Genomic DNA, 26,306 nt, shown 5'->3' with positions numbered 1-26,306 from the left:
CCTTGTCCTAAGAGTTTGTGTTAAAGAAAACATTTTGAAGTTTTCAGCATTTAATGTTGAACATATATTCAAACATAATCGATCTACAATACAGGCATGGAAAAATGTCATGTGGATCAAAAAATAAAAAAAAGAAAAAGTGTTTTGAACATTGTTACTTGTTTTCTCACTGAATTTGATTGTACCTGTTTTGTTATTCAAGAAACAAACATTTTCTTTGGGTAACTCTGAGAATTAGACCATTTCTTCCAAAAGTTGGTTATTGGCTTTATTTTTGCAAGTCACATAAATTCCGGTTGGTATATGAAAAATAAACACAAGGAGAAATGGGCTCTTTTGACTTCTGATTTTTTTGACAGTCACTGTTTTCTATGGGGGATCACCAAGAATGTCAAGATACCAAAACTGATTGACAATAGGCAGTCCACTATTAGGCACCTAAATAATTGCCCCTGTTTTCAATATAAGTGTGAATCTGCCCAGGGTAATCTAGGTTCAGTTTAGGCTTCCCAGTTAGAACCCTAATTTTATATGCTCACTTTTTAAAAGTCTTGGTCATATTCTCCCTACACAAACTTAACAAATCTCCTGTCCCACTGAAGTGGCATGATCTGATCTCACAGAAAACCTAAAGGCCCTTGCATATTTGATTGGCAAAACTGATATCCATTGGTTGGTCAGGGAGGGGAAATTTCCACAACTGCATCTGAGATTCTAACCCTTCTCACACTACCAGAACAATGACAAAGATGAATTCATCACATTCTCCAGCCCCACCACTGCAGCTTTTTAACACTCATCTCACATTAACAGACAAGAAGGCTCTGCAGGAAAAAAAAAAAAAAAAAGAAAAAAACAAAAACAAAAACATGGTAAAACAAAACAAAACTGTATTTTGGGAGCATATGGAAGTGAGGCAGCACAAGATTTATGTCATTGCTGCATATGACCATGAAGCCCACTAAAAATAGCTGAGCTGGACATGTGTATTCAAGAGCACACTGTAACTGGAAACAATGTACAGTGCACTTGAATGTATGTTTGTTGTTTTTCACTAAGGAACTTATGCAGGTGCTTTTGTTTGACTATCATATTTAATGGTGGCTGGCATTTAGTGTCAGTTTAAAAATTCTGGAAAAACACTTGGCTTGGTTTTGAGCTGAAAATGCCAAAAAGAGGACTGATTTTCTTCCATCAGACTCATTGGTTGAAATACCTTTTAGGTGCAAGTAAAATAATAACAATAAAGAAAAAAAGTCAACTGTTCCTTTTTCCAGAAATTGCTAATAAAAGACATGCCAACACCTAGCAAAAGAGTTCTTTTCAACATACTGACTATTTGAGTTGTGGTCTTCTTATGTCCATGGAAAATGTGTACCAGAGTAATCCAGACCTTATCCCATATTGTCCAAAGGTAAAGCCTGTGGTTCAGGGATTTCTGATTCCAGTTCTAGGTTTGTGTCTCCTTTTATTTTTTTGGTTCAGGAAAACAAACAAACAAACAAACAAAAAAACTCTTGTGAAAGAGAAGTTGCAACTCTTATGTGTAAACACTGGTTATCACAGCTATTAATCTCCGCAGTACTAGGTTAGCTGTAGCACTGGGACAATAATTTCATCCATGATGTGTCTTGCTGCTGCTGCTATTCATTTGTTTTTTTCTTTTAAATCTACTGAGCATCACAACCCTTTTTAAACCAAAAACTTATGAAATATTGTAAGTATGATTTTCAGATTAAACCAAGCTGTTGTCAGAAAACTATCAAGATAAAGATGAATGAATATATATTACTTCTATATGCACTGTCCACCTGAAAGTTGGTGTGGCTTTTCTGATATTGAAAGTGTCTCCAACTTATCAGGGGGATCCCCAGCAGACTTGAAGAATTTTCTACTACACCAGAATTGTTGAATAGAATTCTAGAGAGACAATAATCTCTTGGAGAGGAGCTGGGCAACAAGGACAAAAAAAGCTGATGCACCCTGATATGTAGAACACCAGAAGGCTGTTTAGATTTTGATATGCACAACAGTTGTCTCTCTACTCATAAATTTATTTTAGAACCTGAGGATGTATGAAATAATGCTTATTTTCATTATTGTAAATTATATTGATTCATTTAACACTATCATAACTGCTTTTCATCTGCAAATGCATAAATGATGTACATTTTTCAACTACATGGTATTCAAATTCATTGGAACTTAAGGACACCATCAAGGAACTAAATTTTATGCTTACAGTTGATATTTTCATTATTTCTGTTTATTACCTGAGGTGTAATGAATCACCACCACTAGAGGATAGTGTCATCAAAGTTAAACCATCCTCAGAGAGTGCCTGTTTCAGACAGTGAGGTGCAAGATGCCACATAAGAAACAGAGAATGAAATAATCCAGAATGAGTGAAGCTCAAGGCCATGCCCTATCTTGTGTTCCCAAAAATACACGAGAGGCAAGAGAAAGTGATGAAAAGAAATTCCTTCACTTACATCCTGCAAGACTATGTGGCTCCAAGCACAAATGGGTACAAACATGAATTAAGTCGTTTTCACCAAAGAATAACCAAGCAGTCCACTGGGCAGCAAACATTTTCATCTTCCTTCCTTTTCTCCCCATTCTGTCATCTCCTACACATGTTTCCCAAGAAATGGCTCATTTATAAGTTATTTTAAAGGACATTGTGGCTATTTAAATAAAAATGTAATAAGTAAAGCTTGCTTTGATCCAGGTGTCTCTCTACCTAAGCCGTAGTCACATAGTATGCAGCAATAATCACTGTGTGCATGTGTGAGCATGTGCACATCTGTGTCCTGTAGTCCAGATGCTTTCTCCTTTAAGAAGAATTCACAGTTGGGGGTGGGGGGAAATAATAATCATAACTGTTTTTTTATATATATAGTGCTATTCAGTGGGTGTTAAACAGCAATAAATCACCTGTCCCTTCTACAGAAGTGTCTGTTTTGAATTGGAGAGACTGTATCAAGCAACTATTTGATTTAGGTCTGCTAAAGGTGGACAGGGAGTGTTTTCCCTCTCCTTCTGCTGACTTTCCTTCCTTCGTGTTTTAAGGCATCAGGAGGTATCAACAGCAACTTAAAACTTTATGGACAGATTATTGGTTGCAGGCCTCCTGAACCACCTAAGAATGACTGCTTCAACATCCTAGCCATCAGACTGCCACACCAACTAAAACAGCTCCCCAAAAGACCTGAAAGGCTTCTTCATGCACTCAAAAAGACAAGGGCTCATATGCCATATCTTCATCTGAAGAAATGCATTCTGCTCTATATATGTAAGGAATCATCTTAGAGATGAAAAACAAAACCATCTGCAGCACTGACCCCTAAGTAATAGGGGTCAGTGCTGCAGACTTTCTGAGCTTTTCTCTTTGGAAACACTAGGAGGTCCCACATATAAAATAATAAGAACTAAAATTAAGATTTTAGAACTATATCACAAATAGAAATTATCCTGAAACAAGACAGTATCCTGGCTTTTTGCTTGGATGCATAGTTAGTGACTGCATGTTTTCATGCAGCTTCCCTCAGTTCTGATGGGAAATTGATAAGACAGAGCAAAAAGAAAGGAGTGGATGATTTAATTTCAGAGGCATCTTACCAGTGGGCTACCATCAGTCCAGCGGAAGTCACGCTCAAACATTTTGTCATTGAGGCCAATCCACTGGTAGTCATGCCCAATACCTAATGGGAAAGGAAACAGAAGGATATTTTTATTAACTTTCCCATAAATGGGAGAGATTTCATCAAAGAAAAGAAAAAGAATTTGCACAGAATGAATCAGACATCCTGTTCTTAAGATTCTTCTACTCCCTGTGCAAACAACTATTTACAGGCTGGTTTTCAGCATTTTTATTTTAATTTGGATGTCTATAAAAATGGAGATTCTTATCTAACTGTTTTAAACAATCATGCCTATTACTGACTGCGTCCCCCCCAGAGAAAACAGATGAGTTTCCTATCTGGGTACACATCAGAAGAAAAAAAAAGAAAAGAAAGAAAAAAAAAGAAAAGAAAGAGAGAGAGAGAGAGAGAGAGAGAAAGAGAGAAAGAGAGAAAGAGAGAGAGAGAGAGAGAGAGAGAGAGAGAGAGAGAGGAAGGAAGGAAGGAAGGAAGGAAGGAAGGAAGGAAGGAAGGAAGGAAGGAAGGAAGGAAGGAAGGAAGGAAGGAAGGAAGGAAGGAAGGAAGGAAGGAAGGGGCAAATGTTTTAATTTACAGTATTTTTCAAGTTTTGTCTAGGCTGTGACTGAGGTCAAGATTTTGCAGCATTAACTCATAGGAGCTATTCTTTTATACATGCCTACTAACATGGTGGCCTGGCCATTTTTGCCATGTGAAGAAAAGATCTAAAGCTACCAGAAAAAAATGTTTCATTAATTTTCTATACCAAAACCATAGGACTAGTTCACTTTCCCCCAAAATGAAACATTTTCTATGTAATAAGTCATAGCTTAATAGAGATTAAGGATCTTGCACTTAAAGACAAAGTGACAACCAAGAAAACAAAGTGCATCTTTGCATCTCTACATTCTAAAAGTATATTTTAACACGGAGATGTAAAAGTTCAGTGAACAGCCAATATGATCCTCTCTCTGAATCCTCAGTGCCAGTGCTTGCTTAGAGAGATGACAACAGTACATACGGTTCACAAAGATCTGCTCCTCGTGGGACAAGATGCTTGTCAGGTGGGCTCCCTGCAGACGGCATTCCCTTTCAGCTGTGTCCCATGTGCGCCGGTGGGCAAAGTATTTGTAGCACTGTCCTTGGAACTTGTGCCAGCCGTAATCACAGGTCTCCGTGTCTGTGACAAATGAACAAACCGTGTTTCTGATAATGGGCATGGAACATGGACATGTTTCACATGCATGGACTCTGTTGAGCAAAAGATTGAAGAAGATGCCCAAAACTCATTAAGTATCTTGAGTTCTAATTAAATTTTCATGTTTTTCTCTTTACCCAGTTTTGGTGTAAACCGCAAGTATATTATTTACGTAACCAGTATAACTGTACTTGGCAGCTTTCTGATCTTCTACTTTTCAAGTTATGCTGTACCCAGACAATCTCATAGGGATATTTTTACTCCATCACTCAGGGTGAATGAAATGACTTTATGTTAGACTGTCATTAGTCTACATTTCATCTAAATTTTCTGAGTCTGTTAAGCGGGGATTAAATTTTTCATTTATAAGGGGGAGTAGTTCTTTGAATGACTGCACTGAATTACCTTGGTTTGAAAGAAACTGATAACGGAAAATAATCATATAGGAACGTGCTTGTTATTGTTCAGTCCAGACACAAAGCTGCAGTATTATTCTTCTGAATTTACCTCTCCAAATCCTCCTCCAAAACCCATCTTCCATGATAAACTATAATTTAATAAACTCTAGGCATCAGTTTCTAAAGAAGGCTACAAAGCTGAAATACAATGTAATGAAATGCACATTGTCTGTGCTTGTACAAGGGATTGTGCTGATAAGAATACATAATAGACAGAAGTTCATATCAGCCAGTATTTCTTTTCAACTAAAGAGATATAAACGTGAGCCTTGGAAGAGTAACAATCTGTGGATTTGACGTTAATTATTTCGTCAAGGTTAGGCAGCTGCAAACAGAATAGATGGCAAGAAGCAAGGTTCTCATCCCAAGTCTCTTTCTGCACCAGCACTGTAGGAATGAATCATAGGCAAAAATCAGTGTTAGTAAGATGAACAATAACGAATATGATGCCTGAGTGTGCCTGAGCTGTGCTCAATGACAAGAACCTGTCATTAAGAAATGAGAGTTTGGGGGAGGAATGGGAAAAACAAACAAACAAACAAACAAACAAACAAAAACTACAGAAAACTCAGACTGTTTTGATTTACTGTGTACGAAATGGCACCATAAAGGACACTTCAGCACAAGGTTGTGGCATGTTCTGACTACAGCTGGTTCCAGCAATCTCAGCACATGCTGAGACCCTGATGGGCCTCTGTTGCAGGGTGCTAAAGAACAGAAACAAAAGCTTGGCTTTTTTTTTTTGCTTTTTTTTTTTTTCCCTACAAACAAGAATTTGCCACTTCCCACAAGATTTTGTGTCAATGCCAAAACAAAACTTTGTCTCAAAGGAACCATCTTGCCTTTCCAGAAGTATACGTACTTTCTGGGTGTGAATTAGATCATGTATTTTCAATAAATAAATATATCTAATAGTTAATAAGATGCTCTGGCCTAAGAGGCTCTCTTTACGTTAGTAAAAGGAAATGCCAAACATAGAATATGTCAATGACATATGACTGCAAATTCCTTAACTATGATATTTTTCAGGTCAGAGCAGCTACCAGCTGAGAGGCAGTTCTGGAAAATAAATAATTCACAACACAAGGCTGATTCTTAATTCAGAGCAGAGAGATGCCATTCACATATCCTGAAGCACGGAAGTGTCAATTTTTTTGGAAGTCTGGTTGCTTTTTTAAATCTCCTGAGATAAAAAAATAGACTTCACATATATATGAATAGATATGTGCAAACATATCACTTCAGAGGCTTACCAGAATTTCTCTGTCAGCTCCTGGCAACGTTAATAACACAGCAGTTATTGTCTTAGGAGTCTGGTATCAAAATCCATTTTTAAAAGTTGTCAGTACAGACATAAATGTACTGAATATGATGGCATAATGAGTTTACACTGGTCATCTCTCTTGTATTTTCAACAAGTTAAGCTGTAGAAAACTGCTTGTGCTTTGAGTAATCCCAGCTATGAAAAAATGACTTTAATTTATACTAGCAGCTTGTTAGTTTTTGATGTTTTCCCTCTTTGCATTCTGTACGAGGTGCAGGCTGCTGATACAGCTTTAATCTCTGGGACCTAGGCCATTTTAAAGTTTAGTCTGCCTTTGGCTCCCTTGAACATTTGTTTAACCACACAATGCTGACTAACAGTGATGTGTCCTCTGCAAAGGCACTTAAGTTTTTATTATTCATCTTGTTCAGGGACCACCTTGTCCCACAGGAAAGAAGTCAGATATAACAAGCAGTATTGCATGATGAGAACATCATAGCTGGAGAGCAGATCCAGGCTATGCTAAGTTAGCTTTGCCTGCCTCTGCAGGGAGGGGCTCCAGGACTTGAAAGAAGGTCTGATGAAGGGCTGAATGGGAAGCAAAGCAGCTTGAAAATAGCAAAGCCCAATGACTGGGTTCAAAGAATGAGATGTAATGGCCCGAGTATGAACTGTCAGCACCAGAATTCTTCCTCATAAGGCAGAGGATGCCAAACTGCAACACAGGTACTCACAGTTGATATGCACGCACCCATGGTGCACATACAACTCTTCCCTCCTATCCAAAAAAACATGGACTTTTTTTTCTTTTTTTTTTTTTTTCAAGAGGAAAATATTAAATAACTTCTTCAACACTTGTTTGTAGACCAAAACTACCAAAGAGAAGAAGACAGGGCTGAAGTCTGTAAAATAAATAGGATTTTTAGAAGAGGAAGGGAGAATTTATTTTTTTGAAAGGAAAGAGTCAAAGGAAGAGTGGAAAAGGAAGAAAGGGAGAATCATGAGGCCACAGGACAACAAATGTGAACCAGGCAAATAAAAATGTGGGGACTGATTCAACTCTGTTGCAGAGAACTGAAAGAAATTCTGATTTGCCCTGACTTTGTGTTTGCGCAAGGACATGTATACATGCATATACTTTTATACACACACATATATATACATATATACAGACACACACATGTATTAATGCATACATATCTTAGTGCATTAATACAAATGAAAGAGAGACACAAAGGTAAAGGTAAGTGCTCCATATGGATATAGGTTTTTAATGCCTTTTAATGCCTTTCTTGAACCAGTAAAATCTAATTGCAGGTGACTGTAAACTTTCTGACTGAATCACCTGTGAGAACAGAGTAGGTGTGAGGACCTAGGGAATACAATACTCCATGTTCACTGTAGACTTATCCTGGGAGGTAGTCACAGCTTTCTGTAACCTTATTCCAGAATGTGACAGAAAGACTGAAAACACTACGTGCCATATTTATATTGTCTGACTAAGTTTTAAGATTTATTACAACTTACAGGCTTATTCAGTGATGTGTGCAAGGAGTTAACTTACACAACTTCTGTTCTTTGTAACTGCAATTGTGTATGTGTAACAACTCTAGACTGCATTCAAAAAAAGAAGAAAAGTAATTTGCTTTAGATTTAATGCATAGGCAGGTATTGCTTTTTCAACAGCTGCAATATGCTGCTGACAGTAGGTCCCTTGTCTTTAAATAAATTCCATAAGAGGCTTAAAGCAAACAAAGACAGAAAAAGAGGTGCTAGAACATAAGGAGAGTCCTGCTCAGCTGCAGATTTTATCCGTGACTGTCTGTCTTCAGGTAATGAACAAACGCCTGAGGCCCATTAGCCCACACATCTTGAGGAGGAACCAATTCTCTGGTAAATATTCAAAACAGTCCTTCCTCAGCTGAAAGACATCAGCTAGCGACCATCTGTTTTCAGAAAGCATCCTTGCACTTAGCCCTTCTCAAACACTTCCATTCCAAGCTATCAAGCTGTGGGAACAAAGTGAATCAAATGAGATAGAAGCCATCACAAGCATTTGAACAAAGAACTTGGGAAATAAAATAAAATAAAATAAAATAAAATAAAATAAAATAAAATAAAATAAAATAAAATAAAATAAAATAAAATAAAATAAAATAAAATAAAATAAAATAAAATAAAATAGGTTTTGCATGACAAAAAGAAAAAAAAAAGTTTTGTTTTCAGAACCTGGAAGGCAGAGCAGCTGTCTATGTTATGCCAAGGAGGCATGTCTATTAACAGACATGTACCAGCTTAGCACACAGGCCCAGGCATGCAGCTGCATTTGGTAAGCTGGCTTGGTGAGGTGTGTCTGTAGGGATCCTGCAGTGGAGAAAGCTAGACTTTGAGTTTAAAAGGCAAACACCACTCCTTGAAAGCAGGTAGACAACTGTTAGAATAGCAAGGGGAGGGGACCAGGGGGGAGTGGGGATGGAGGTGGGGGGGAAGAAAAGGGAACTCCCACCAGCCATGGAAGGAAAATGAAGACAGAAAGAGGTGCTCATCTACCCAGCTCTGACCTCACTCAATGGGATGCTGAAAGCTCTCCAAAGGGCTTTCCACAGAGGCATGCCAATGAAAAGACCACTGGATCTCCTGGGATAAGACTCATACCAAGGCCTGTAGTCACCTTTCCAAAAACCTTTTCTGGGTATTTCAGCATATAAGAAGTGACATGCAAATGTCACTAAGTGGCAAACATCTGTGCTTTGAAAAGATACACGTGATGTGCAAAAGAGGCTATTTTCTAACAGAGGTTCTCTGCTCCCCTTTGATCTAGTCTGAATCAGAAACAATGCTGGCTTGCTCACCTACCAATCTAGTTTAGAAAGGAAACACCCTCGGTTGCTCTATTTCTAACATTAGACAACTTTAGCTCTCTTTAGGAAGAAGTTCCCGGGCTCAGATTGTCTGCTGAACTGCTTCCACCTGGCAAGAAAAATGTCTGTCAGGGAGCCAATTACAGCTCAGTGATTCTCAGAATTGATTTACTTCACCCTAGGTTAGATCACCCTGAAGGCTTCTCGACTCCCACCACCTGTCGGAGCTTCCTGACATGCAGCCACACTGTCCCCATGTCACATCTCCTCCTAACTCTAATACTATGCTAGATGTCAGCCAAAGATCTCTTATTCTATAAAAGTCTCACGGGGATATTTTGGTAAAATTCTGAACTCTACTTTTTTTTTTTTTTTTTTTCCACACCAGTGTCTTGAGACTGGAGTGTAGTGAAATTGTCTGCTATATTCTGAGTTTCATTTTCAGAGGCAACATGCATTCACTGCTTCCATTCACTTCCACAATATTTTGAAAACTCAGCAACATGTCTAAAAAAGCCCTTCAACTTTTTTTTTTTTTTTTTTTTTTTTCCTGAGGCTCTCTAAAATAAATAGTATATACTGGAGGGAAAAAAAAAAAAAAGAGAGAGAAAGTAATGAAATATAATCTTGGTGTGCTCAACTCCACCTTTCCTGTGGCACTGAGGTACACATTCTGTCGTTCTGGCTGGTCTTTAAATCTAGTGAGGTCAGGACTGGTGCCTTGAAATAAAGCCTGCTTGCGAGACAACTGTGTCTGAATTGCCAACACAATTTTATTTTGTCTGGTGGAGTGGAAATTTGGCACTAACACTTTTCCCAAGTCCCAAACCACTGCAGGACTTTAAGTGGAGGAAATTTAAATTCCAAAGCTGAGTGAACAGGGCTCTGGTTCTGATTGACAAACTAGGAAATGTTCCCATTAACCACCTAAAATGCACTCTCAGGTTGGTCATAAAAAGCAGCTTAAAGCTACCACAGTACTCAGAGCCACTCACTGCTACGGATTTGCTGAAATGACAGGGAGGAGGAGGGGAGTGAGAACGTTTATTTCTTTTGTTGTGAAAACACTGTCAACTTGTAGTTTTGGAGAGCAGATTCAGAAACTCCTTTCAAATCACAAGGTTAGGCAAACTACTGAAAAAATTAAACAGTGAAAAATGCTGGAGCCAGTCAGCTTTGAGATGGTTCTACTCTAACAAACAAACCTCTATAGGTTGAGCTGGAAGAGTTTTCAAACTGCCTTCCACTCATTAAAGGTGAAAAACAAACCTGAAAATAGGCAGTATTCATTAAACAAATCCAAAGGTCCACTTCATTCACCTGTAAATGAAACCACTCAGCTGAAGAAAAAGAGAAAGAAGGATATTTTTATAAGCTTTAGAAAGTATGCTTTAAAGTACCTTTTCTTTTTTTTTTTTTCCATGGAAACGCCTTCATTAATTTTAGTGACAGAACAGATTTTGCTACCCTTTCCCCCCTCCTACAAGCACATATTAAGTAAGCATCTTGCAGAGTAAATATTTCTATTAAATACAGCAGGATTTCTTGCAGACACTGCAAATAACAGTTACAGGAACCTGGATGTTTAATCTAGTTTCAATTGCCTGGTTTAGAAGATCTTTTAAAACATCCCTGTAATTGTGATCCTGCACCTACTTGCCCTAAAACAGAGCAAAGCAATCTAGAAAAGTGTGGGATGATGATGTCAAGGTTATGGTGCCCTGTGAAAGGACATATAATCTGGCATATTCAGTAGACTATTCCTACTTTCCAGTGACACCTGTTGGAAGAGATGTGTTCTGATGTGTCTTTCACACTGTATAGATTTTTTAAAGAGAGATGCTCAGTCCAACAGTAACTCTTTCCACTCATTATCCCATAAGCATCACTAGTGATGAAAGGACCTGGTTATGTGTCTTCGTAGTAGTCTGCAAGGCAATATGAACAGGCTTTGTTTGCCTTGGAGCCACCTGAAAGCTGTATGGCTGTAGTTACTCTGACACAGAGACTGCCTGATATATCTGTTAATATTCAGTATGGCAATAGTATGAGTTTTGCTCAGTTTAGCATGTGGCTAGTGTTTGCTCTCATTCAACTGCAAAGATCACAGAATCACAGAATTTCTAGGTTGGAAGAGACCTCAAGATCATCGAGTCCAACCTCTGACCTAACACTAGCAGTCCCCACTAAACCATATCCCTAAGCTCTACATCTAAACGTCTTTTGAAGACTTCCAAGGATGGTGACTCCACCACCTCCCTGGGCAGCCCGTTCCAGTGCCTAACAACCCTTTCAGTAAAGAAGCTCTTCCTAACATCTAACCTAAAACTCCCCTGGCGTAACTTTAGCCCATTCCCCCTCGTCCTGTCACCAGGCACATGGGAGAACAGGCCAACCCCCACCTCGCTACAGCCTCCTTTAATGTACTTATACAGAGCAATAAGGTCACCCCTGAGCCTCCTCTTCTCTAGGCTGAACAAGCCCAGCTCCTTCAGCCGCTCCTCGTAGGACTTGTTCTCCAGGCCCCTCACCAGCTTCGTTGCCCTTCTTTGGACCCGCTCAAGCACCTCGATGTCCTTCTTGTAGCGAGGGGCCCAAAACTGAACACAGTACTCGAGATGGTGCAGATGCAACCTTAAACAAAAACTCCTGAGCCACAAATCATTGAAGTCTACCATACTGAAATGTTATTGAGACTAAAAATTGTAATGTCTTCTCATCACTAGCTACTTGCCAGTTTTTAAGAGTTTCTTCAATCCCCCCTCTTCTAGAGGAGGCTTTGCTTAGCTACTCCAGAAGAGTACTGAAATGAAAGCAGATAGGTATATAAAGTTGGAAGAGTCTTAGCTGGATGGTGGTATGATTCATCTCTCAAAAAGAAGTTTTTAGGTTCCTTCACTGATTGGAAAAATGAACAAGTAAACAAAAACACAAAAAGACAAAACAAAACAGGTACACCCTGCTGCTCATAATGAAGAGTAACTGTGATGTAACAATGCAAAAGAACAAGAGGGGAAAGGAAGAAAAGATAAACTTCATGGTCTAACAAAATAAATGTACATAAGCATGAATTCAGGTTCTTTTACTCGAGTTAGACCTGAAAGAGTTAATTGTATTTTAATGACTACACATGACCTAGGTCACCCTAGATTTTAAAGTACACCTTACCTTGCTCACAAAGAGCACCTATATAGCTTGGCAGACAGAGGCAAGTAAAGGTGTTGAGGCCATCTATACACGTGGCTCCATTGCGGCATGGGTTAGACTGGCATTCATCAATATCTACAACATAAAGATAAAAGTGTTTTTATAATCCACCCACCTCCCAGAAAGGAAATGTTCTTCAGCCTTGCTCATAATCATTACTAGGACTGGTTCAATCCAGAAGAATGAAGTATTGCAAAAGATCCAAGACAGCAGTTTTATTTGTATGATAGTTAATTTCACTCTGCACAACTTTCCTTTCTCTTCACCCAAAATCAAGCAGTGTTCTCCTCAGGATATGTGACTTTAATGATCCACAATTTTATATCCTGCACTCTGACTCCTGAGTTAATTTCTAAAATCCAGATCTTCAGCCCCACATTGTGCAACTGAGAAAGAAGTCATGCTGTGCAGTATGCAATATTTTATCTTATCAGTAGAGAATTTGACTTGAATGTGTGATCATTGCATGAAAAAATCTCATCAAATACTGGAGACTCAAATATCTTCAAATATTTCATATGTTAGAAATTTCATATCATCAGAAAGACTGTTAATTTCAGACTTCAAAGCTGGGTGTCCTAGATCCTTATTATTTTGTAATTTCTTCTTTGTCTCATTTCTTCCTTATCTAATCTTAGCAAAACAAGGATAAACCATCATAAAGATAATCTCACTGAATGTGCAGTCAGATAGTAACATTCACAGCCATGCACAGGTTACTCCTGAGTCAATGGCTCCATATTAAACAAATGACTTTTCTCTCCCCTACTCATCTGGCTTCTTGTTTTCAATTGGATGACCAGTCCATTTACTATAAATACTATGTGGATGTATTTGCACAGGCTATAAACAAGTATGTCCTTTTATAAGAACAAACTGTTTCTAATGAAGATTTCGCAAACACCTTAGTCAAAGCCAAGCTGTTGTTAGTCATTGGCTATCAAAAACTTAAAAGAAGAATTAAATATGTATCTACAAACCAAGAGTTGTGAAATCCTAGGAATGATCACTGCATTATGTATTTTATTTGTTGTAATAATTTGGATAGCTCTCATTGACTTTTTGTATTTCATATGTAGAATATTCTGAAATACATGTGTAGAAATGCTGAGGTTTACTTTCTCAAGCACCACCAAACATATTTTTAAATGGCAACTGGCAGTGGAGAGTCCCATTCCAAATTACTAATAAAATGGTAAAACTTCTACAGGGTAAGAAGTTGCCATATTATTCTTTTATGATCTAAAGGAAGAAAGAAAATTATTCTCTCTGATCTCTGGATTGTAAATAGTGGATGCCACATTTCTTGACAAAGAAGATCTAAGATGAAACATTTAAAATGTGACATCTATCTCTAACAACCCACTAGAGAAATACTGGATTTATCAATAAGCCCTAGGTAAGCAGAGAAAAACACTAGCTAATTATTTTTTTTAACTATAATAATCCTTTCTTGTAGAAGACAAATAAAACCACAGTAGTCCTGACGATTATCCTATACTAATATCAACCTTTGGGTGGATTGAATTTTTCCTCCCTAGATGCACTGATGAGTGGAACTCATTTAAGCAATACTGCATCTATTTTTTTCTTTCAAATTCAGCAAGTGACTGTGTAATAGGCAACCCCCTAATATTGATTAGGGAATTAAACTGAAAATTAAAAAAAAAAAAAAAAGACTAAAACAGTTTTACACAAAACAGCCAAATAGCCAGTTTCATCATACATTGACTTGTTTGTTTGGAAAGAAAAGCTGGTCACCCTGAACTGTACTGGTCAGTCTCTTGAAACCAACATTCATAGCAGGGAATGCCAAATGTCTTAGGCAGCATGAGGAGGTCCTCAGCTGGAAGAGTTACCAAAATACTAATTTGTACTGAAGATGTATCTGACTATGGTCATATTTGCAATTTTCTTGAAAAAATATCAGCAGGCATTCAGTGTTCAGCTTCCTTGCTATGTTTGGGACTAGGCTATACCCTTACAAATAATTACAGAAAGATTTTAGGGAATTATCCCAAATAATAATGTAGATGTATTCTTATTTGATATATTTATGAATTTAGTGTTAACTTGTCTAGGACACGCAGTTCATTTAAATACTTCTCTTATATTTGTATGTGCACCTGTTTGTGCAGTTTATGGGCAGAAAGAAAAATGGTGAATAGACATTCTTCAGTCTATAAGTAAGGCCTTACTGTAGAATTTATTAAAATGTTTGTCTTCTTCAACCTCAAAAAAAAAAAAATATTTGCAAATCTTGTGTATGGAAATTTTATACTTCCAATTAATCTGTAGATAACCCAGTATTTAGATGGCATCACCTTACCTAATTCACACTGCTCGCCATTGAAACCTGGCAAACATGTACAGATGTAAAATGAACCACGTGGGTAGCAGGTACCACTATTAAGGCAGGGATTGCTTTTGCATGGATCTTGTCCTGTTAAGTAGAAAAAGAAAGTTTACTCTTTAGCCTCAATGAGCTGATATCTTTTTAAATTTTTGGAAAAAGAAATCTGTCTTCATTTCTGCATTGATGTTTCAGGGTTTACTGTTGTTACAGAAACTATAATAGCAAAATAGAATATTAGAAATAAAATAGATTTGTAAAACAGTAAAGCTTATTTTGAGGTATCACTATTTCCAACTTTTAAAATAACATGGCATTTACTATGAACCAGTATAAATAATTTTCAGAATTACTACATTTTTATAGCAATTTGTATTATATTTGGCAGTCACAATATTATACTGAGGATTTAGTTTGCATGACATGACAATTAATTATAGCTGAAATCAGTTAAACATAAGCAAAATGAATGGAAAATGCTTCTGCTTTTTTTTTTGAACAGGGTTAGTTTATGTGGAATGACTGGGTACACAGAACATGCATCTCTTTAAAATACTGTCTGTCTGCTGACATTTCATTTCATTATATTCAGTCAAGCAATGCCTACAAATTCTTATTTCTTTGAAAGGATGTTTTCACAGATGCACATTTCTCACTTGTCTTTCCTTAAAATACATTTCAAGAATACGAATAAAGGTACTGAATACATATGTAACTGAATTAAACATTAAGATAAAACTTACCTGCTGTGAAATCCTCATTTTTTATGGGAGTTATCATTTGAATAGCTTTTTCTTGCAGAGCTTTGATGCCTTCCAGTGATGTTTATTTCAACTGAGTTTACATACCTGGGTATTTGTAATTGATTTAATCCCTAAGGGCAATCATTCACATAAACAAAAATTCACTACATAACCATTTCTAGGTATCCACTTCTCAGAGTTAGAGGAAAATCATGAAGATAGTCCCTCTGGGATACATGAAGAAAGTCCTAGCTCTAAAAACTTACAAAATGGGTAAGAGACTCTTGTAACCTAAGTTGACCCAGAGACAAAGTTTATATTTTTGGTTACATTTTCCCAAAATACTTTGGCTATTCTTTATGAAACAAAAGATAAGGTCTGTTTTACCATTTGAATCTGGAAAGTAAAGAACTAGTCTTCTTAAAGTACCAAGTACCCCATCAAGTCATTGGAAGGAAGAAGGTTCAGTTGAAAGCCTCTAGGAGAAAATCCTGCCTACATGAATCCAGGCATGTAAGTGGACAGGATCTTGCTTTGGAGGTTTTCAGAATATCTCATCTCCATAAAACATGGTCCTTGTTTTAGGACTGCCTCACTGCAAGTCCAAAATGAAGGGCTGTATTAAGTACCTAACCATGTTTATTGCATGTTTGTCTTCCTACAGACTGCATATTTTCCTGCTATGTAATATGTTATAAAACAATTCTACCTGTTTAGCAGCTGTGTAAGTACTATTGTCATGCCAACACAGAATAGCTATCAGATAAAATAATTATATCTATCTCCACTGAAAACTGGAAAAAATAAGTTATTACAACTGAATTCTTTACCACAATGAGTGTTCCCTTCCTGTCTTTTAGAACTTGCTGGTCACCTCAAATCTGATCCAGAGCTCCACGATGCAAACACTCAGAAAAAAACACTGAGCATGAGTTTCAGTCCCCCCATCCTTCATTTTGTCACAGTAGGGTTTACAATCATGCCGATTTCAAAGCTTGAGGATCATGAGTTTTGTTGTATTTCACACGATGCTTTGATTGTCATACCTCTTATCAGAGTTAAGACATACATTTACATGTATCAAAACAAACAAATATGACAGTGATCGTATGTAGAAGTTACCTGGTATTTGCACTGCTGTGCCTTCAACCGAACCCACACTCGTGCCAATCAGGAAATCTGATCCATTAGTGACTTCCGGAAGGGAAAATGATGAAGTTACAAGTTCAAGAGTGTTTAGCTCCTTAGAACTTATTGTTGACTGCTTATTTGGATAAGGATTTTTTCCAGGGGCTGTGTTGTTTGTTGCAATGTTAGAAGAAATTGTTGTGATCTCCTCTCGACCAAGCAAAGCTGATTGTGGTTCTGTGCTTCTATCCAAAGGTTGTGAAGACAAAGTTAGCATTGTAACTGCTTCCTGTTCAGGTTTGAATAACCCACCTTCTACACTGTTAGGTGAATCTGAAACAGGTGTGGAAAGAAGCCATGGGATCTCCCTCTCTGTACTCCTGTCACCGTCTTGACTAGGGTTGTTTGCTCTCTCTGAAGACGATTCAACTTTTATGGTGCTAACATTTGGAACATCTGTGCTTGCTTTTTCTCCAAAATTCAGAAAAGCAGTAGGGAAGGTATGTATTGATGAAGAATCTCCAGAAACAGTAGTTTCTTCCTCAGCAACCAGATCAGTTACAGAAGAATCTGTCTCCTCTGACCTGTCTGTTACGAGTTTATTAAAGTGAGGAGTACTTTCAGTAGTTGGACTTTCTGATTCAGGCTTAGGAGAAAACTCTAGCAGAGAGGCCTCTGTTGTATCTAGAAGGTCTGTAGTGGGTGGTTTATAAGTTGCTGCAATAACAGAACTAACCTCTTTGAAAGTTCCTTCTGATGAGTGACCAGACTCAGTGCCCTTTGACGATGATGTACTTGGAACGATCATTTCAGGATACTCAGACACTCCATTAACTAGCTGAACAGTTACTGAGGATTTAGTTTGAGGTTCAGAATAAAGGCTCACTGAATCTGTTTCTTCATACTCTGCCAATGCTGATTTTGTTTGTATATATACTGTAGGATGCTTTTCATCATTGCTGCTAGATGACACAGTTGTGTGTTGGGAAGGACTCTGTGTTGTGACAATACTTACATCAAGTGTGCCAGTTGTCAAAGCCTTTTCAGTCTCAATAGTTAAATCTGGTGTAAAGGAAGGAACCTCAAGCTTCTTATCATCCAGTTCTTCTTGGCCCATTCCAGAAAACCCAGAAATAGACATTGTTTCACTCTGATCTGCTATGACTTGGTTGTTTGCTGAAGTATTCAGCTCATATGTGTCTTCTGTTGTGCTTGTCATCAGAACACGTTTAGTCTCAAATTCAGATTCTTTAGACTCATGAGGCACATGAGGGCTTACCAATGAGGGTACTGTTGGAAGGAAAATTCCCATCTCATAAAGGCCAGTAGTGGTGAGAGTTTCTGTTGCAAACTTCACAGTATTCCCTGAACCTAAATCCTTGTCATCCAATTTTGGTCTCTGCCCAGATGTTACTGATTCACTACTTAGCTGGGTGGAAGTAGTCAAAGAATGACTATCACCAGTTCCAAGTGAATTTTCTTTGATTACAGAAAAATTAGATGTTGAATCATATTTATCCACGTCAGCTTTCATGCTATCATCACTGCCATATGTTGATTGTATGGCAGGATTGGGCATTGTCTGCACACTTATAATATCTTCTGGCATTGATTTGGAGTGATCCATGTCTATAATAGTTGTTTCTTCTGATGGGATTTCAAGTCGTTCTTCAATTAGTGTAATATCACCATAAACAGAAACGTTCAATATAACATTTCTTTTATCATCAACCATTGGAATAATTTTCTCATATATGCCAGTATCACTTGTTAGTTCTTCTGATGTAATTGTCTTCGGTTCAGCAGCAGTTTGATTTGCCACAATCTCTTCTTCTTCTGTAAAAAGGGATGCTAATCCTGTAATCACAGTCTGTGATCCATCTGTCGGTGCCTCTGTTGTCATAACTTCAGAATAAACTTCTCCAGGAACACTAGGTGAAGCAGTTAGTTCAACTTTTGTCAGAGGAGGTATCGACAAATGAGTAAATGTGTCATGGGGAAATGAATCTGAAACACCAACCCAGCCAGATCCCTCTCCAGAGCTTTCAGGTAATAATCTGCTTGGCATTTTTGTTGCTGAGGTTGCAAGTGATTCTTCTGTTTCAAGATTAGGAGTTCCACTCAGTATTACAGAAACGGGAGTTATGACATCTTCAGTCAGCAAATGTGAAGTTTCCTCATGAGACACAACTTTAGAAGTAGCTGTTGGCCTGTCTGTTTCATTTTCTCCCCTCCTGTGGTTCATTTCCTTATTGTGAGGTTCTTCAATAACAACAAAATAATGTGTCATCTCCTTGCCTTCAGAGCTGAAGTTCTTGAAACTGTCTTCAGCTAAAGCTGGGGAACTGGTGATCATCGAGTCTGCAGTTCCTGACAGCAGCTCTTCTGCAGAACTTGTAATTCCTTCATTAACTTCAGCATACCTTTCAGCACTTCCTCTTTCAAAGTCTTGTGTCTTGTCAGTTGAAAGGTTGGATCCTACATTAGCAGGATGAAAAGGCAGAGGACTTGCAGTACTTGTGATTTCTTTGACAGCCAATGGCACTACAGAAGGAATAACAGTAAACTCATCTCCTGATCCTTGTCCTGAAAATAACACATCACCAATGAGATCATTATTTGGTAGTTTTTGTTCTTTAGTTGTCAGGAGTGATATGGCAGTATCTTCTGTAGGAAAAATACTTTCTACCAACTCCTCTTTTTCCTCTGTAACTGTAATTGGAGAGCTTACGTATTTCCTTTCAATTGTTACAGACTCAGTTACACTATCATTATTAAATAGGAAAAATATTTTTTCACCAGACTCAGTTTCTAGTTTCTTTTCTTCTGAGTATGGTCTGACAGTGGGAACATTTAAAAACTCCAGATGTTCATGGTTAACCTGTGTACTTCTGAAGAATGGATCTTCAGTTGTTTCTGCAGAAGATTCTATCACTTTGGGGGAAAATTCCCATAGCTTATCTTCCTTTGAACGAGTATCTTCTGACAAAGGAAACTTTGTAGTAAAAGCTCTCACTGTCAGTTCATCAACTGTTTTCTCTTCCATTTTTATGTCAGTTACAGTTCCCATTGTAGTTACTTCATGTTCAGCACTCGTGACTGGCTCATCAGGTTCAGTAGTGAAGGCATGATCCACAGATGACGTGCTGACAACACTTCTGCCATATTCCTCTCGTGATTCTTGTTTCCTTGTGGGTGAAACTGCTGTTTTTGTAAATGATTCAGTGAAAGTTTCTGCTTCTCCAGAACCCTGATCAATAAATGGGATATGATCTTCAATTACTTTTTCATTAGGTCCATTAGACATTAGTTTTTTAGTGCTGCTGTCACCTCTGAATTCTTCTCCAGAACCAGGCTCAATCAGGAGAATTTTGCCCAAAGAGCCAGTTGAAGAACTATCTTTTCCATTTCTGCTTTCTGTAGATTCAGCTATTGCTTTTACATTTCCAGTACTGTGTGTCACCATGATGTCAAGAGGGCTGTTATTAACCACTGATTCTGGTGATGATGTGACTTCAGCTGTTTCTAAATCCTTTGCTTTAACTCCTGGTGCAGCATGAGGTGTTTTATCTTCTCCAGAACCATGACTAGATTTTATTTCAGAAGGAGCTCTTGGTTCTACTTCCTCTGTTAGTTCTCCTGGATTTCCTGTACTAAACACAGTCTGAGGCATCTGACTTTCTCCTCCAGACTCCTTTGTCAAGCCATCTGACCCAGTACTTGAAACTGATCTTGCTGATTCACCTGTTCCCACGTGTTCTTCATATTCTGCTGTCGCATTCTCCAATGAAACATCTGTGATGTAAATTTTTCCTTCATGCTTTTTTGTTTGCATTTCAGTGACAGACCTTGATGGAACTGAACTCAAAGTAGCAGACTCAATGATAATATCTATGTCTCCAGAACCTGCATCAGTAAATGGGGAGCCAGTACTTACCACTTCTCTTGTGGGACTCCCTGATAAAAAGTCTGCTGGTTCTTCAGCTGATCCTTCATTGATAAAAAGCTTCTTCTCTCTCAAGAAAGGAACGCTGGTAACCTTTTTGATTTCAGAATGCATGGTACCTGTTACTGGTACTGTTTCTCTGAGTGGGATGGGTTCCTGACTTGCAGTTCTGACTTCATCAGTAGTGCTTCCAAGTTCATTAAATTCTGATTTTCCCTCTGCAATAGTGGCTGAATTTTCCTGACTTGAATAAACTGTAGTCTGTATTTCTTTTTCTACCTCAATTTTATTTTCAGTTGGAACTGAGTTGCCAACTACTTGCTCTGTAATAAGCTTAGACAGAGAATTGGTGGGAACAGTTGCTTCAGAACTTTGATCAGAAGTAGAATAAAGATTGCTTGTTCCTCCAGGCAAAGCAGAGGTGAGTCCTGAAATGGTTACAGAAATTTCTGTGGGCACTACGGTGCCAGAACCTAAGGAAATGTCTTGCATTGGAAGTGTGTCTGTTATTGCCATTTCTGTTGTCATGGCTGAAGTTATAGCAGCGTCCTCTTCTACATCCCCAGAACCTTCTAGAACCATAAACGAAGATGCGCTTAACTCAGGCTTTGCTGTCTGACTTGTTTCTTCCAGAAGGCTTTCAAAAGGGTAATTTGCATCAAGTTTAATAGTTGATTTATAATAACTTCCTGGAGCAGAAGTCTCCTCTTCTGGAATAAAGCCTTTCAAAGCTGTGCTGACAGTAGCAGTATCAAAACCAACATCAAGACCAGCAGTTACAGCAGAACTTTCCATGGTAAATGCATTGGGAGCAGAAGTTGTACCAGAAACATTCTCATCATCTTTCTGTCTTGACATTGTCACAATTTCTGTGAATGCAGAACTAGACAAATCAGATTCAGTGGAGCCATCGCCAGAAGATTCACTAGTAATCAAAAGCAAGTTTTTTGCAGTTTTAGTAGAGCTCTCCTCAGTTCCATGCCATGTTACACTCACCTTATTTTTTTGTGGTGACTGCTCATATACAGAAGTAATCTCTACTGATTTGTCTGTTGTGGCAGTTTCAGACTCACCACTATACACTGGTTCTAACATTGCAACATCTGCTGTCGGTTGTGTAACTTCGAACGCCCCTATTACTTCCCCAGCTTTGCTTGGTTGCATTGTACCAGAAGCTTCAGTTTCAGGTATTATGAAGGTGTTTGTTTCATTGATTTGTGAAAAGTTTACATTTTTGGAATGTGCAACGCTTTCAATTTGGTCACTTCTCGCTTCCTCAGCTTTTGTGCTTTTAGGTGCACTTGTCACCTGTTGCTTTCCATTGATGAACTGCAAAGCTGGAGGAGTTGTAACATCAGTAGTATTTTCACAGTCTTCCTCCTCTTCAAATTCTATAAAGTTTGGAAAGAAAGGATCCAATATTATATATTCAGATGAATCCTGCACAGAGTCTGAAGTACAGGGTTCAGTCTGAGTTGATTCTGCATCAATGTGGGGTTCATCTATTGCATGAGGAAGCATGTGGCGACTGAACAGATCCAAAAGTTCATTCACCGGATGATCTGCAAGAAAAAAAGAGCTTTTCATAATCCCTAAGTAACAGTGATGGTTGTGCATTATAGTAGACACATGAAGTATAACCAATCTATAGGAGAAAAAAAACATTCAAAAAGAAACAGAAAATTCAGTATATTCTTCCATTAACACTAAATTAAATGCTCTCCCAGTGTTCTAATTTCTAGTTGAAGGTCATGTGTATTGAATACATTGCTTATGTAATGCTGTTCATTACTGTAGGTATGCCCAAACCCATGCCAGAGCCAACTTCTCCTGTGCCACATAGCAGAGACAAGATGAAACCAGTTTTTTAGACCAAAAGACTGTGGTTCCAACCTACAGCAAGTACTTATACAGGTTTGTGATGATAGCTAGCCTTCACCAAAAACTGAGCTTAGATGAAACTAAGCAAAGTGAAGTCTAAAGCAAAATAGAACATAGAGGACATGTCTCTGTAGCTCCATTTATCCTCGTGATAGAGTAATTCAAATTACTAGGGACACCATTAAAAAAAAAAAAAAAAAAAAAAGCTTTATTCTTTCCACTTCAAACCTTGTGCAGTAAATGAAGTCTTACTTATCAAAGAAGTCTAAATTATTTAACAGATAAAAAGTAAACCAGATTCAAAAATCAGTCACCAGTCAGACAGTATTATGAGTAAAGTCCAGCCATTTTTTTCTGCTTATTACTCTAAATTATTCACACACTCCCACAGACTGCAGACCTCTAATTTTTTTCTCTAGCTAGTAAACGAGATAAAGAAGAAGAACAACGGTCTAAGTAGACAATGTTTTAGCTATGGAAGCCCTTATGTATTCCTCTAAGATTTATGATCACAAAGTCCACAGACACTTTAAAAATGCACCTTCTCAGAACAAATGTTACATCAAACCTTCTTTTCTAGACAATAGACACTATCCTCATTAAACACATACATACACCAGACTCAGAAAAATATAAATATATCAGGCTCTGATTGATACAACACTTGTCTGGCTGATTTGAAGCTGGAAACTTTGTACTAAATTCTTATTCCATGAACAAATCTTGCTGGTTCTATCTTTAAAACTGTTTTGTCCAAACTGAAATTATTTTTTGTTGTTGTAAACTGGCATAACCAATATATCTCTATTTACATGTACCAGTAGAGAAGAACATACAGGACTCTTAGAGTCTTACAGCCTTATCAGTGATGGATGCTTCTCAGAGAATACTTTCAGGTGTTCTGGCATACCAAGTGAATGACAGAGCAAAATTTAGAAGTAAATCTAATCTAAATCTATGAACACTATTTAACCTCTAGAACTATTGAGCCCTCAGAGACAGAGTAATCAGGTGATCATTCTGGAAAAGAATGTATTAAATCATATTAAACTGGTGCACAGCACAGCACTGTGAAAGGCTTGCGATTCTTGTCTTGAGTATTTTGTTCATACAAATTGACTGCAGCTTGGGTCTTGCAAAGGTCATTGCAGCTCTATGGAGAATTAATGTTCTAATATCTCACCCCTTGTTTACTGCTAAACTTATGAAGTATTACTGAGTCTTCATTTCCACTAAAAGATTCAGTTTGTACAGCACTAAGTTCAGGGCTCCCAGAGCAAAGAAAAAAGGTTGTCTTGTACCTACCTGTCTGCTGCCCAGCTACTCACTATTGCGTCATTGAAGCCTAGTGTTTACTTTGTGCTATGAAAACTCTGTTAGATGACTACAGAATTAAACACCTCCTCTCTCCCCAGCATGTGCTTGTAGGGAGTTGTTTTATGCAATGCTTGTAATGAGAGAATTTCTCCCTGTTCCTTCCTCCAGTGTTTTTGAAATATTTACACACACTGCCTGCTGCCACAGGAAAGTACAGCTTCTGCAGCCATTTATTTGAGTTTTCCCAGATCTACCTTTCAAATTTTATTCACACAGAAAAGCAAGATTTTTGCTATTTGTCCAAGATGACGTGGAGATGCATGTCTACAACTAAGTAATACAGTCACATTCAAAACCCACAAATTTCAGCAAAGAGCAATACTAGTCACTATAACAAGGAATCATATTTTCATAAAAAGTAGAAGCTCTCATCAGCACAGAATTGTACGCTTTCTTTTCAGAATAGAGAATGCAACAAATACACAAGAACTCAAAAAATGAAAGAGGGAAAAGGGAACTGCACTAAATGTACAGAACCAGAGAGCTACATAGGAAGATGTGCACAGACAAGAAAGATGGCTTGTACTGTGTACACAGCTTAAGAAGGAATATGTATAAGTTTAAGAAGGAATGTGTATAAATAACCTGGTATATAGGCTAGCCTGGCATAAACATTGATTATGACTTCATGTACAGCTGTTAGGATTGCGTGCACAAAGCATGTAACATCCTTTTGCACAGAACCATACATATTTAAAAAAAAAAATCTGGATGGGACAGGATAGGTTGTAATATGTAGGAGGGTACCATGACTAACAAGTTCTGACCAGTGTATTATTTTTGTAGCAGTGCACACCTGGGAGCCCTAAAATTATTAGCTCATGCTAAATCATTTATGGTAGGTAATAAATTTAATGAACAACATCTGTTCCAAGTTCACCTAGAAGATATATACAAATTCTTACATACACAAAGATCTCTATCAGACATTATTTTTACTTTGTTAGCTTTTTCAAGATCTCACATGCCACAGAGATCCACATAAAAGAACCTTAGCTATGGTATGATATTCCAATAATAAACTTTCAGGAGGCTCTTTCATGAAATACTAAGTATTTTTGGTTTGTCTTTTTTTTTGTTGTTGTTGTCTTTTTTTTTCTTTTTTTTCTTTTTTTTTCTTTTTTTTTCCTTTCAAGAACAAAATAACCAGCTTTAAGAAAACAGAAAAGAATTTAAATGAATTATTTCTTATTAAAATCTCTTGTCCTTTCTACAGCTTTGATTAATCAGTGTTAGCAATCAAGTTCCTAATGCTCAGCATTAACAGATACGGTAAGTTTTCTTAAACTCTAGAGAAAATCAATAATTAAACAATGCAGGTCATATAACATGTAACCTTGTACTCAAAGAATAAACAAGAACTAGGATGAAAGCCTAAGTCCTATCACTAAATATGAATAGGGGACAGAAAACTCTTAAATGGTTTATTTGAATCCTCAGGGCAGACACACAAACACTTGCAATAGTTTTGAACTGGTTACATATAGCTGACAGATGTTGCCCATATTTATGTTAGTGTCCATTGCATCTGCAGGGAAAGACACATAGATGTGAGCCTGCTAATAAAAGACAAGATGAGGACTTTAAGAGAAAGGAATTTAGGTCCTAAATATTCCTATCAATAGTTTGCACATTACCATGACAAACAAGCCAAAAGGAGCACTTGTTCAAATAGGTGCTTTCTTACTATCGCTTCCAGAAGAAGAAAGTAAAATCAAGTAGTTAAAAAGCAGTAAAAACAAGTAGTCAGTCTAGATTGCCAATCCAAACAAGTCCTAAAGGAGAATTGTCAGTAAGGCATTTTACTGAAAAAATTGAAGTATGCAGTGAAATAAAGATGAAATAGATAGGTGGATGAGTGTGTATGCAGCCGAGAGTGCTTCTTAATCTATTTAATACATGTAGACATTTAAAATTACCTGCATGGTACAGGCATCTATCTCAGTAACAGTCAACTAGGTGTAACAAATGGAAATCCCCAGCTCCAGGTGCTTTTTTAGCCATAAGAGGATTTGCCTACTACTACTCAAAACCACAGCACGATGGATTAAGGTGGCATTAATTTCCATTTCAACCCTTCTAATGACAGTTGGTTCTAAGCCCAAATTGTTTTTCATGGGCCAAGGAAAAAGAGATGCTCCAGTGTTATCCAATGCTACCTTCCACACGTTCAAAAAAAAATTATAAAGTTTGATACCAGTCTTTCTTGAAAAGATTTTTAATATTCTACAAAGATCAGTAAAAGGCTT

General features: G+C 37.7%; 1 protein-coding gene across 4 annotated transcripts in view; it reads right to left on the bottom strand.

Moving 5' to 3' along the window:
- The window catches only part of VCAN (versican), a 114,925-nt gene that overhangs the window by 15,878 nt on the left and 72,741 nt on the right, over window positions 1–26,306 (bottom strand). For all 4 annotated transcript variants that reach the window (XM_068667656.1, XM_068667654.1, XM_068667657.1 and 1 more), the window contains 5 exons: window positions 16,848–22,361; window positions 14,959–15,072; window positions 12,591–12,704; window positions 4,663–4,821; window positions 3,622–3,704 (listed from right to left, as the gene is read on the bottom strand). In XM_068667656.1, coding sequence (XP_068523757.1) covers window positions 3,622–3,704; window positions 4,663–4,821; window positions 12,591–12,704; window positions 14,959–15,072; window positions 16,848–22,361 — 5,984 coding nt within the window. The remainder of the gene's footprint in view (window positions 1–3,621; window positions 3,705–4,662; window positions 4,822–12,590; window positions 12,705–14,958; window positions 15,073–16,847; window positions 22,362–26,306) is intronic.

This window comes from Anas acuta, chromosome Z (assembly GCF_963932015.1).
Source record: "Anas acuta chromosome Z, bAnaAcu1.1, whole genome shotgun sequence".
In the NCBI taxonomy this organism is placed as follows: domain Eukaryota; kingdom Metazoa; phylum Chordata; class Aves; order Anseriformes; family Anatidae; genus Anas; species Anas acuta.
The sequence above is the reverse complement of the archived record's forward strand: the minus strand, read 5'-3'. Positions and strand labels throughout refer to the sequence as shown.